Genomic DNA, 12,685 nt, shown 5'->3' on the forward strand with positions numbered 1-12,685 from the left:
GTCAAGTTGTCTCTTGTCTGTCAAGATGACAACACTAATGTGCTCTGGGCGCAGACAGGCTGAGGGTGCAGGCGCAGTCCAGACGCTGACACACGAGGATCAAGTGAATTCTGATCAGTGCATTTCATCAGCTGTGATGTGCGGAGCCTTTCACCTGAGAAACAGGACATAAGCCGGCTTCACTGGTCCTGGCACACATCTCTGAGCTCACCGTTAATCACTTCTTTCATCATTAGGGAAGTCGCCTGTAGTTTCCCCTTCACCAGCCCTGCCTCCTCCCAAATCAGGACATTTACCACGTGAACAGCCAAGTTACACGGGACATGGGCTTCTCCTCCGCGTTAAGCATGGCGGCCTAGATGGGCTGGATAACCTCCAATGTGTCTAGAATCTAGATCTAGATCATCTTCGTCAACCCAAGTTTGAGACAGTGTTGTACAGAGCCCAGGCTGGAGTACGTGGGGCTTTTGTGGTTGTCATGGTGCGGGCTCCTGCTCTTCTTACAGTACATAAATGCACAAAGGACAGTTTTGTTGAATTCACACCTAGACATCTCCACACCTCCTGGATCAAACACTCCTGGCCCCTAAACCAGAGGGTCACGGGCCTGGGGCCCCGCTGTCAGCTGAACCTGCTTCTCGCGCACACCTCCACCTTACACCTCCACCTCTGCTCTGAAAGTGCTTAACGACCACATCGGCCTCCTCCTCTCATCGTCTTGACCTCCGCTTTGTTTGAGTGTGTAACATGTTGTGATCTGTCGATGTCGTTGCAGACATGACTCTGTCTCTGTCTCTGGTCTGTTCCTCTAAACACAGTTGTCCGCTCCGTGGACAGGTCTGTGGTCCGCGCTGCTTCAGAGATAAACAAACTCAGACTCGCACCTGCAGCGTGGAGGAACAGGGCGGGCATTTCCTCACGAGTGAAGGAAACGTGTTTCTTGGTGTAAGAGATTTGGCCCCACACAAAGTAAACTGGTAAAAAGATGAGTGTGTGTCAGGGGGCCAAGGCTCCAGGTACTGACAGGAGCAGGTCTGAAATGAAATGAAGTAGGCCACTGATGTAGGCTCCTTCATCAATAATATAACAGCAGTGGTGCTTGCGCAGACCTACATATTCATCACATTGTTTGGTTTGTTGATTAAATGTGAGGCAGTTTGTGGTTAAACGTGAGGTGGACTATGATTCTTTTTTCAATTTCAAAAATTAATTCATCAAAGTCTTGAGGAGTACAGGCTCATCCATTCAAGATGCAACTGATTGTAGGGTTGCTCTTTTTTAATTTGTTTTATTCTACAACTATTCCCCCTCTTTCCTGTTTATCCTACCGTCCGTGGCGTCTGAAATGCGGCTCGTTGACACTGGGTCCGCCCCAGCTTTCAAAAACATAGTTTATTACTTGGTTACCCCGATAAGGCTTTGCACTTTAGCGCACCGTTACACTCTGGTTACGATCCCCCATTCCCCTTGAGCCGCTGGAGCCCGCGTTGCATGCCGGTACCTGCAGTCCTCACCCCTCCCTGCCTCCTCAGCGTCTGATCCTGGGCGTGGATAGGCGCGCACTACATGTCCCATGCGTCCGGCGCGCGCCCCCCTCGCTCTCTCGCTCCCTCCACACTGGAGACTGGAGATACGAAACGGACCGTCTTGACGACCCCCCACCTCCCCTCCTCCTGTACCTCCCTCCCTGCCTCCCGCCCCCCGGACTTTGAGAACCGAAAAGCGTCGAGATCAGTGAGCAGCCCCGGACGCAGCGGCGGAAGGCTGCACAGACACGGAGTCGGATCAGAGTCGTGCAGTGCGTCGTTCACATGCCATCTGGACGAGCGGTTCGTAACTGTTTCAGTCACTAGATAGCTCTTATTTTGTCCTAGCTTTTCAGTATTTAGGCAGCGAGGGAGTATTTGAGAGGACGGAGAGGAGGTGAATGCCTTTCAACGCCGAAGTGGTTAAGTCAGTCCAGCAAGGGCCGAAATGAGGCACAGAGAACTCGCAGAGGGTCGGCCGGGGATAGATCGCCTCTCCGTAGCTGCTTCAACACGTTGAGCAGCGCCAGCCTCTCAGACCAGCAGACTATCCGAGCGGTGGGCGCTCTGGACACTTCAGTGTGCTGTTTGCCCTCTTTTCGTGGCTGTGCTGACCTCTCCGCAGAAGAGCCCGTGTAATAAGTTGTGATCACACCTCTGTTATCTTTGGTTTATCTTAATACTTGCATTAGTCAAGTCACAGCGCCCTGCTTCAGTTTCTGTAATGATGATCTGCAAGTGCGTTTGATTGTTTTGAAAAGCTGTAAAACCCACGCTAGACTCGTGGCTCCTGAGGGACTGACAGGATGATGGTTTGATCAGGACTTGGTTGTTGTGCTCTGTGTTGTGTCTGTGTTGTCTCTGTGTTGTTTGTGTTGTCTCTGTGTTGTTTGTGCCTCTTTACACCGGAGCCTCTTTACACTGGAGTCTGTGATGTGACGGATTACCACGATGGCCCGTCACGTCTCAGCCCTGAGCATCTGCGACCGTGATGTGCGCCTGATCTCCACCACTAAACTGTTTGGATGAATAAGTGTCTGACTTTTCGGTCAACCTTCACACCGGGTTCATTTTTGTCTACTTTTTTTTATTATTGGAAACATGAATGCGACTCCAGAGGCTGTGGTCCGCGTGCGCTGAGTTAAGCTGTAGGACAGTGGGATGTGGAGATGTTTAAGCACTTGGGTTTGTTTTGGCAGTTTTGCCAGCATAAGACTTGTCCCTAATTTTAGGGTGTAGACGTGCATTCAAATGTTGTGGTGTTCACTGCTCATGGGGCAGCTAAACCCAAAGAAGCTGCAGTATTGAAATGTATTAATGTGAAGTTTTTAGATTCTCCTGCTGCTGGTCTGTCCATCATATTGTTTTCAGCTGCTCCTTTTCTTAAGATCTCCTTTTAGTATTGAGCCACATAAATGTGCACTTAACTAATATTGTTTACAGTTTACCTTAAACAGTTTCATATTGTTACTAGTTTGTGTACACAAAATAATGGCAACTAGAAGACTGCTTTTTAGTGGGAAAAATTGGCTTCTGCAAAGTAAAATGCTCTACAAATACAGTGCCCTCGCTCACTGATCATCAGTCAGTAAATTAACCAAATCTACAGACATAGTGAGAACAACATTTTAAACAAATGGAAATTTCAGTCTGAAATTTCAGTGAAACCACTTTCACTTGCTTTTGGTAACATAGATCTCCTAATCAGACCAGATAAGTCAAATGTAGTCGGTTAATGTTGGTAAATTAATTACCATTGCATTAAATGGATCTTAAGACATTAAGAGATTAAATGAAATCCTTTTGTTCTGTGTAATTAACACTGTACACAAAACTGGAGATTCCAATGTGTGTTCTGTTCCTTTTTCCTTTTGTGCAGCTCATGAAAAAGTTGAAGAAAACCTACATAAATGATACTACTGTACTCTGAAGCATGCCGTCTTAAAAATACCTATGCAGGTGATTTTTAATATTTATTGAAAATATTAGTATCTTTAGACTCCATGCCATTGTTTTCATTAATCTTATTCTATTGATTTTAGGTGGATCCCACACTGATGAATGTTGGGGATGGAGGAACGGTGAGCAGAGAGATCAGTGCTCCGAGTAAAGTCAGCACAACTATGGTGGGAAATCCCCCCCAGACACTACCCCCTGAATTTAGAGGAGATGTTACCCTCAGTCATCAGAACAAGACCATTGCAAAAAATACCAAGACACTAAAAACCAGCTTGGACACTTATAACCACACTACAGGGCTTTCTTCTCTTCAGCAGCTCAACACTGCACCTGTGGCATGCTCAGCTCTCATTGTAACAGACAAAAGGGCCAACATCCCTAAAACTAAGGCCGAAAACACAGGGGTTTTCTCGACTCCTCAGTGGTCAAGTGGTGTCAAAGTTGATAGAGAGGAATCACTTAACCCCTGTCGCAGCAACATGACATCTAGTAACCAATCAAAGACACAAATGCAGTCTCAAAGTGCTCCTCCTGGGTTCCATTGTTCCACAATATTTAAACCAACCCAGTCTGTTGCCTTTCTCCCATCTACTAATTTTTCCTCCCTTTGTAAAATTACTCTTCCGCCAGCACTAGGTCAGATTGCAGCTTTGAGAGAAGCAACAGCAAGTCAGTTTCAGAAGAAAATTAAGCCACAAAGCTCTGGTGGGACACCTTTAATACGGACCTATCCCTATCCTTTCACTGCAGGTCAGGGGTCATCATCTGAGAAGAAATTAGATACATGCACCTCAAAACAAAAATCAAGCCATTTGTCAAATAAGAACTCTAAATCTGTAGAGCACAGGTCTTTAGCTTCTGTGGTAGCCTCACCAGCTATTGCACTACCAGTGCAGCATCCGTCACTAACATCTCTTGCCCCGACCCATTACACTATGTCCCCAACTGCAGCAATTTGCTGTGGCTCTGCACTAGCTAGCCTCGCCTCTCAGGGCAGACTGTTGAACCCCATAGACAAAAGCAACAGTTTAGACCTGACAACTATAACCTTGATGAATTCAACTATTCCCACGACTTCAGATGATCAGGGAACATCATGCTCAAATGAGTCAAGGGATGTGCCACTTGATTTATCTGCAAAGTCAAAACGTCCTAAATGTATAAAAGAACCTCCAGGAAGCCCTCCAATTACTTTTAAAGATGAATCAAATCAAAACAATTTTGTCAATTCAAAGAGGACTTTTTCATCAACGTTCAGTTCAGCTGTGCAGTATCCACTTTTACCTCACACCCACAGAAATGGGTCTCATCAAAAAGAATTAAGGGCACCTCAGAATCCTCATATTCTGGATCCCAAACCCTGCTGGTCAAAAGGTTCTTCACAAGACTCCATCAAAAATATTCCGGGCACATATGTAGGTGTGGCAAGCCCCATTTTGGCATCAACGCTTAGAGGCCAAGATGGCAAAGGGACCTTTGCTGATGAATTTCAAAGTTTTGCAAAGCAGGAATTTATTTCCATTATTGACCAAGGAGAACATATGGCCTCAGAGGAACATAAGCCATCTTCTCTGAAGAGTGACCAACTTAGAGTCAAACATGTTAAAAACACCAGCACAAAAATCCCAGCAAAGTGTCTCTCCAAAGCTACCCTCACTGCGACCCAGTCTAGCTCTGCAAATAAACAGATCCCTAAATCTGGAAGTGGCAAAATGGCTGTATCATACCCTCCTACTGTTGTCAGTCCTGTTTGGCAACAGCCAGAAGATTTCTCACAGCAACCTTTGACACTTCCCAGAAGAAACACATCAGCATCTCCCAAGAACAAGAACCCTCTAGTCGTGGATGAATCTAAAAATGCAGACTACAGCCTGCCCAGCTCAGAAGATAAATGGGAAAAAATTCAGTCTCCTCTGTCTAATCTTGCTTCTATTGTAAAGCAACAGTCTTTGGATACAGCGATGTTTGTAAGTGAAGGGAACGCTAAACCCACACCTGCTACATCTAGAAAAAACAACAGTCTAGAAAAGTTTAAAAGTAATCAGAATATTCAATGTAAAGATAATCTGGAGTCTCCACCGATATGGCCAGTGGAGAAATGGCCCTCTACCTCTCAAAGGGATGTACCTCATTTAACCAAGGCAGTAAAGAGACTTGAAAAATTGACAAATGCCACTGAGCCTGTGAATGATCCCAGAGAGATACAGAGCAGTCAAGAAGAACACACAACACCACTAACAAAGCAGAACAGCTTGAAGCCTACTGTCAAATCTAAAGTCATTGAAAACAATTCATCAACAGCTGGGAACAGGATGGAGAGCAAACTGGCCCAGGTTTTGGAGGGGGAGATCCTGAACAGGGACAGGGGATCGCCAGATACTTCAACTCCTGGAAAATTGGAGGGGTCTGTTGCATCTAATGTTGCTGGCTACTGTGAAGAGGGACGTAACAACATTGAGAAGAAATCAAATGGAGTAAATGATATGTCCCCAAACAAAACTAAAGCTGCACCTATCAAACAAAAGAAACAAAGTCCCAAGAAATTAATGAAACTGAATTCACCAGTTGTATCCTCAAAGAAGGCCACCGGAAACGCAAAGAAGCAAATTCACTCAGATGCCACGCCAATAAAAGTGTCTCCCAGTAAAAAGGTATGTTCTATATGATCTGTTTATAAAGCTTGGAACTGAACATCAAAAACTTTACGTTACTGGCCAGAAACTGCCCTGATGTGCAAATGTTCATAGATACATTAGCAAAAACAATGTAGATAAGTAAAGGAGCTCAGAGGAACAACCCAATAAGCCTGGGTGTGCACACTTACCACATTATTGTGTTTCCATCGGTTTGACATTTGACCAATTGAAAATTGACCTGAGCTCTATATTCTATTGGGGTTGTTTTTATAGTTGTATTTTTCTTATATGTTAAATATATTTGTCTTGTTCAACATATACTGTACTTTGCACCATTTTTACTTGCCCTAAATACTATATTTGCAATGCATGAATAAAAAACAAACCCATTTTGTGTTGCAGCAAAGTTTGTTGGCGAACCAACTTTCTCAGGCTGGAGATAACTTACCATTGGTCAAGAGCAGTCCCAAAAAGTTTGAACAGCCATGCCTTAAAGCAGGTAAATAATTTAACTCTACAGAGTTTTCTTTAAAGTTTTTTTTATTGTTTTTTTTTAGAGATGCACCACAGATGTCTGTCAAATTGCAAATATTTTTACATTGGGCATTCTGTGCTGATTTCCAGTAAAATGCCACTTAAGAGCTTGAAAGTAAACATTTCTTTTCAAAAATAAAATTAACAGTGCATGGAGCTCCTGGAATTATTGACAAAATGCAGTCATTGGCTCAGTGATGCAGAATTCACCCACAAACATTCAGAATCAAATAATAGAATGGTAAGTGGTCTCATTTTCCATAGCTCTTTTCTACCTGCATTGGTCTCTCAGAGGGATTTAAATCAAGCAACTATTTATACACACACACACACACGTTGGATTTACATACCTACTGACATACACTTGCATGCATCGAGTGTGAATACAGCTTTTAAGCCATTATTCCATCTTTCATTTATTGAACAATAAGTCGAGATAGTCATTATCATCACAGGCCTAACGGGAATCAAGGCAGGTGAAGTGCTCTAGGTCAGGTGGGTAGTTCAACCATTGGAGCTATCTCATGGTGGAGCTATCTCATGGTGGAGCTATCTCATGGATGGTGGAGCTATCTCATGGATGGTGGAGCTATCTCATGGATGGTGGAGCTATCTCATGGATGGTGGAGCTATCTCATGGATGGTGGAGCTATCTCATGGATGGTGGAGCTATCTCATGGATGGTGGAGCTATCTCATGGATGGTGGAGCTATCTCATGGATGGTGGAGCTATCTCATGGATGGGCAAGCAAGCCTCATAAATATGGGGCTCCCTTGCCCCATATCTAATCCAGAACCGATGCCTCATCTGGACATACACAGTATACTGTATGTTTCTCTGAATGCGACTGAAAAGTCTTGTAGATACTTTGGATCTAGTGGATACTGTGTAGACTGCACACACTGTACAAATGTTTCTGCTGCAATTATCCTGAATCTCCTTTTATACTTCTCAAATTACCCAAAAAGCTTTTTTAGGTTTATTAATATTTATGTATAATGCTCCTGTTAAGTACATGCCAAGTAAATGTATCTGTTTACTTGCCATTTAGCATATGCATGGGTAACTGTGCCTTTCTCTAATATTTAAGATGGAGCAGTCACATCAAGACTTATGAGTAAGTCAAACTTTTTCTATGACTTTCAGATGGCAACTATCGTCACCAAAAAGCAAAGAGTTTCATCAGAGCAAGTAAAGAAGCTGAAGCGACAGAGCAGTGTGTTCCCAGACTGAGGAGAGGACGACGGCGAGCAGATGAGTCTCGACTCGATCTGTGGGGTTTTGCTACTCCTTCACCACCACCAACACCCCCTCCTCCGGCTTCTCCTCCTCCAACCCCACCACAGGTAGCTCGTCGGCCCCGAGGGCGCCCACGCTCAACTCCTCTACCAGAGCGAGGGGCTCAGGGCAAAGGCAAGAACACCAGCGCAGATACAGAAGGTCCTGTTAACAGGAAACGGCAACGCTGCAAAAACAAGAGGTATCAAACTGGGGATTACATCACTGACAAAGATAAACTGGATGATGGAGAGCGCAGACATGAGTCCGATCTGCACAGTCAAGCTCATGACAACACAGCAGGTAACTCATTACTGAAGCTTAACTAAACTTAAACTGTCTGTAAGAATTGCCCATGGAGGCATAGCTCACAGTGGTATTATCTTGGCCTTTGTCTGTCTATAAAGAAACTAAAACATAAACATTGTAGATTTGCAGAAGTGTTTGAATACTCCTTCGTCCAGCCGTGAACCACGAAGAGTTTCACTGACTCGGTCAGTGTGCTACCAGGAGCGGGAGGATTCTCCAGAGTGCACAGACAAGCCTTCAGGGAAGAGGAAGTTTAAAAGCAAGCACTTGTGTCCCACTGACGAACACAAGGTAATCCATTCAACAGTCCGTGAAAGTTTTAGTTTGTAGTGCCCCCTTGTGGCCAGATGGCTGTCATATATTTTGCAAATGGGCAGCTCATTCACTGTTGCTAACTGGCAATTGAAACTTACTCCCATGACATGAACGAGCATTTAATTAATATCCATGGCAAGTACTATTTATAACTTGTACATTTTCCTTTTAGACAAATCCTAAGCGTCTAGGAAAAAGAAGTGGTTCACGTGTGGCAGATGAAGACTGCAGTGAAGCTAAAAAAGCAATCAGCCCTCCAGTGTCTCCTAAAAGTTTGCCATCACCTCCGTCTAATATCAATGGTTCAGCAGGAAAACACAGTGCCTCAGAGTCACCCCCCAAAAGGGCCATTCCCCCGGAGGTGCGCCGGCTCATTGTCAACAAAAATGCTGGAGAGACTTTATTGCAACGTGCCGCTCGTTTGGGTTATCAAGTGAGTTTTGCCGGATTGAAAAAATGTAATAATATATAGAGTAAATGCTTCACTAATACTGAAGCAGCATTTACATTTCCATCAAGCTCTGTTTGTCCTTTTAATGTTCAGGATGTAGTTCAGTATTGTCTGGAAAAGGACCAACGGGAGGTGAACCGTCAGGACAATGCCGGTTACACAGCACTGCATGAAGCGTCCTCGAGAGGTTGGGTCCAGATAGTTCAGATGCTCCTTAAGAACGGCGCTGACGTCAATTGTAGTGCTCAGGATGGGACACGGTAAGACTTTTTCTTTCAGTTGAGTAAGCTGGAAAGCTGCGTATGGGCCCTTCTTCCTTGTTTTATATAATGTAATCAATTGATAGCAGAATACAGGTGACACAAATTTGACTAATTTGGAGAAACACAGTTTTTGCACATTTTCCTCTTAGTACAATAAAAATGTTTAAAAGATCAAATTAAAATTTACATAAACATGATCTAACAGTGTCTGTTGCTTAAATCATTGAACCCTGACTGCAGCAAGTTGTCAACACATGATGCTGTACTTGAGAAAAATAAAACAATAAGAATATAATACTTAAATGTGTTTGAGGTTTGACTCCCTGGTCATAGTTGGGGTTAGACGGAGCATGTCTGTGCAGAATTTGTATTTTTGTATATTTGTTTGTTTTTTTCATGTTGTTTTGGGCAGCTTAAGTTGTAAATGTGCTATATGAGTAAAATTGAGTTGAATTGAAAAGTATTAGCATGTTGCACCTCCCGACTGGTCGAGTTTCTTCTGGCCACTCCGATCTCTGAATTTTTCCTTACCGAGTATTAATAAAGTAAACCTTAAGTTTAACTTTAGGGATTGTAACATGTTTTTTTAATACTTTACTGAGCTCTTTTACTGCACTAAGTGCTTTGTTCTTTTCTCAGACCTATCCATGATGCTGTGGCTAGTGATAACTTGGCAATCGTCTGGTTGCTTTTAAATCATGGAGCAGATCCAACACTGGCCACCTACTCCGGCCAGACACCAGTGAAACTGGCACACAGCTCAAGCATGAAGACTTTTCTATCAGGCAAGGGCCTAACACTGTTTTCTAAAATGAAGTACATGCTTTATTTTCTTATATCCTCACATGTTTTTACACAGAATACTTTACTGATTTGCAAGGCAGAAGTGAGCATGACCCAGGTCTACATTGGGATTTCTACAGTAGCACTCTATTTGGTAAGAAACCCGATATTTATTTTGATTTTTGGGAGGTTAATTTGCCAAATAAAACTGTAGCCTATTGTGTTAGTTCAGTGTAGTAGCCAAAAACATCTAAAGTGTGTGATTACATTATGAGCATCATAAGGAGCTTTAGTCATTAGTTTGAATATTGCATGATGTCCACTAGAGGGCAGTCGAGCTCTGCACTTGTATCATTGCAAATCCGCTAAAGTGCCTTTAACTCTTAGCTTAGTAAAATGGAAGTAAAAATCGTTTTCTTCATAGAAACGGAGCAGGAGCCATGCTGGGACTTCCTGCTGTCGGAGCAAAACCAGGATTTGGAACAGGACATGGGTGTGAGGACAGAGAAGGACCATGACAAAGACTGCCTTGTGTTTGAGTTCTCCTCAGAGCCTCTGCTTCAGTGTTATCACGTCCAAGTGTCACTAACACAGGGGTAAGTCTACATGACGCATGCAGGCACAGTACCTTAATCACATAACCCCAAATAACCAATATGTGTTAGACTGGATTTTGATACTGAGCCTTCTCCAGGGCATTTGACTCTGACCTGGGTTTACTTCAAAAGAACAACAGCTTAAGTTAGTCACTATTGGAAAAATGGTCATTTCATTTTCTTCCCAAAAATGTGTCAGTACTGTGTCATATTGCCCTGTAGTTTATCTTAAAGCAACACTGTGTTACATTCTGGAGGTGGCGCGTCACTTGATTGATTCCATGGAGTAACCAATACTTTGGAACACTCAGTCCAGGCGATTATTACATTTATATTTTTTTAATTCCAGCTGCCTCAAAAATATATTAAAGAAATGTATATTCTGTTGGATATAAAAGAATAGAAAACATAATAACATACTGTTTTTTATGTATGTTCTGACATTTCTTTCTCTCTTCTTTATCAGTTTCTGCAACTGGTTCCTTCTTACTGATGTCTTAAAACGTGTGAAGATGTCAGCGAGAATATTCAGGGCACGCTTCCCGCACTTGGAGGTGGTGAGTTTGCCTCATGCAGAGCTCATGAAGCAGGTCTCTGTGAGCCAGGTGAGCCCTGCTTTGGCATCACCGCACAAAGGTCAGAACAAAGACACTGATGATGATGAGGAGAAGGAAGAAGAGGAAGGACATGTGGATCTTGTGCGGTGTGTGCCTGAACTCCAGAAACTACTGGGCTCCTCTATTTATATCCTTCAGGACAACGAGGAAGAGGAGGAGCCAAATGAGGACAAATTTACTAACACAGGGAAACTACGCAGCCGGTAGCCTCCAACCAGCAAACGGACAACTGCATTCATTTTTTACAAGTACTTGTTTAAAGCAAGCTTGTTTGTTCAAGGTTGGTTTGATCCCGACCAACCATAATGACTTGACCCCCGCCTATAACCTCTGACCTCTGCCAGAAGGTGATTAAGTGATCACAACACGTAAGGACCTGCACATAGGAGTGGTCAGTACTGGAAAGCAGCTTTCAGGTTCCTAACTATAGGTATATTTGAATACACCATTAGGTAACCTTTTTTACTCTTCTGTACATGTGAGTGTATATGCATATCTTGCCATCAGGGTTAACACATTTGGTTTTATAAATGTATTCTTGTGGCAAGGGATGGATTCTGTTTTGAACTTTTGTTTGGGCCTGTGTGAAAGTGATATTTTTGATGGGATATATTCCAAGCCGTTTAACTTGGTGAACTCTTGTTTAAAGGCCAGCTAGGTGAGCTAGACTGCGGATTGGAGGTTTGCTGTCTGCCTTTGAGACATGAGCCCTGCAAGAAGAGCCTGTGGTGCATAGAATTCAAACTCACTATTCACTGGCCTCTTTGGTTTCCATTCAATTGTGCTTACTCATTAAGTCCTTGACATTAGGGAACATTATGTTGTCCTCACATGTTACAGAATGAGAGCCCTCAGTCCTTTGTGTGTGATTGTGATTTTTGCGAGGTGTGGCACAGTCCTCCTCTGGTTCTGATCTCTAAAGTTCCTGTGGATCTCTGCAGTCCAGTGCACATGCCCTCACGACTGTCCCATCTCCTCAAGTGTTTGGAGAAGGAGGAGTGCTTTGTGTTGCAGTGTTTCTTTACTTTGTTTGTTGTGCTTAATTTAATAGTCTTTAATATATTTGACCTCTTGTATACCTGACAAGTGTATCGAAGAGACATTTGTATGGTTGGTGCTTCATTTTCAAATGTGCTTTTTAGAGTCGCTTTGCTCCTATGTTTAAACAGTATTTCAAGAAGGCTAAAAGTACAGTTTTAGTGTACTGGTGCTGAAAAAGATTTTGTGTTGACAATCAATGAAGTTTTGGTTTGAAGTCACAAACTAAGTATTTAAGATGAAGAGACTAAAGATGTAAGAAAATATTGTTAAGCTGAAGAAAGCAAGAAAAAAGCCGACTGAAAAACAGTGCAAAGTTTTATTTGATTTTTTTTTTAAAGAAATCAACAAGAATAAAGCATGGTTGTGAATCCAATAA

At 43.1% G+C, this 12,685-nt stretch overlaps 1 protein-coding gene across 1 annotated transcript; it reads left to right on the forward strand.

The window, feature by feature from the left end:
• Positions 1-1,622: 1,622 nt before the first annotated feature.
• Positions 1,623-12,685, forward strand: bcorl1 (BCL6 corepressor-like 1). The gene is made up of 12 exons (XM_033974654.2): positions 1,623-1,829; positions 3,406-3,485; positions 3,569-6,136; positions 6,524-6,620; positions 7,803-8,237; positions 8,365-8,534; positions 8,731-8,991; positions 9,103-9,269; positions 9,912-10,057; positions 10,132-10,209; positions 10,480-10,651; positions 11,118-12,685. Exons 2-12 carry the CDS (start codon positions 3,480-3,482, stop codon positions 11,473-11,475), a joined length of 4,458 nt encoding a protein of 1,485 aa, XP_033830545.1. The 5' UTR covers positions 1,623-1,829; positions 3,406-3,479; the 3' UTR covers positions 11,476-12,685.

This window comes from Periophthalmus magnuspinnatus, chromosome 10 (assembly GCF_009829125.3).
Source record: "Periophthalmus magnuspinnatus isolate fPerMag1 chromosome 10, fPerMag1.2.pri, whole genome shotgun sequence".
NCBI lineage: Eukaryota > Metazoa > Chordata > Actinopteri > Gobiiformes > Gobiidae > Periophthalmus > Periophthalmus magnuspinnatus.

Bases quoted from the DNA above. Each gene is read 5' to 3' on its own strand.
- bcorl1 (XM_033974654.2), top strand. The intron at 8,535-8,730 runs GTAATCCATTCA...TTTTCCTTTTAG, and splicing joins GTCCCACTGACGAACACAAG to ACAAATCCTAAGCGTCTAGG. The intron at 10,652-11,117 runs GTAAGTCTACAT...CTTCTTTATCAG, and splicing joins CAAGTGTCACTAACACAGGG to TTTCTGCAACTGGTTCCTTC.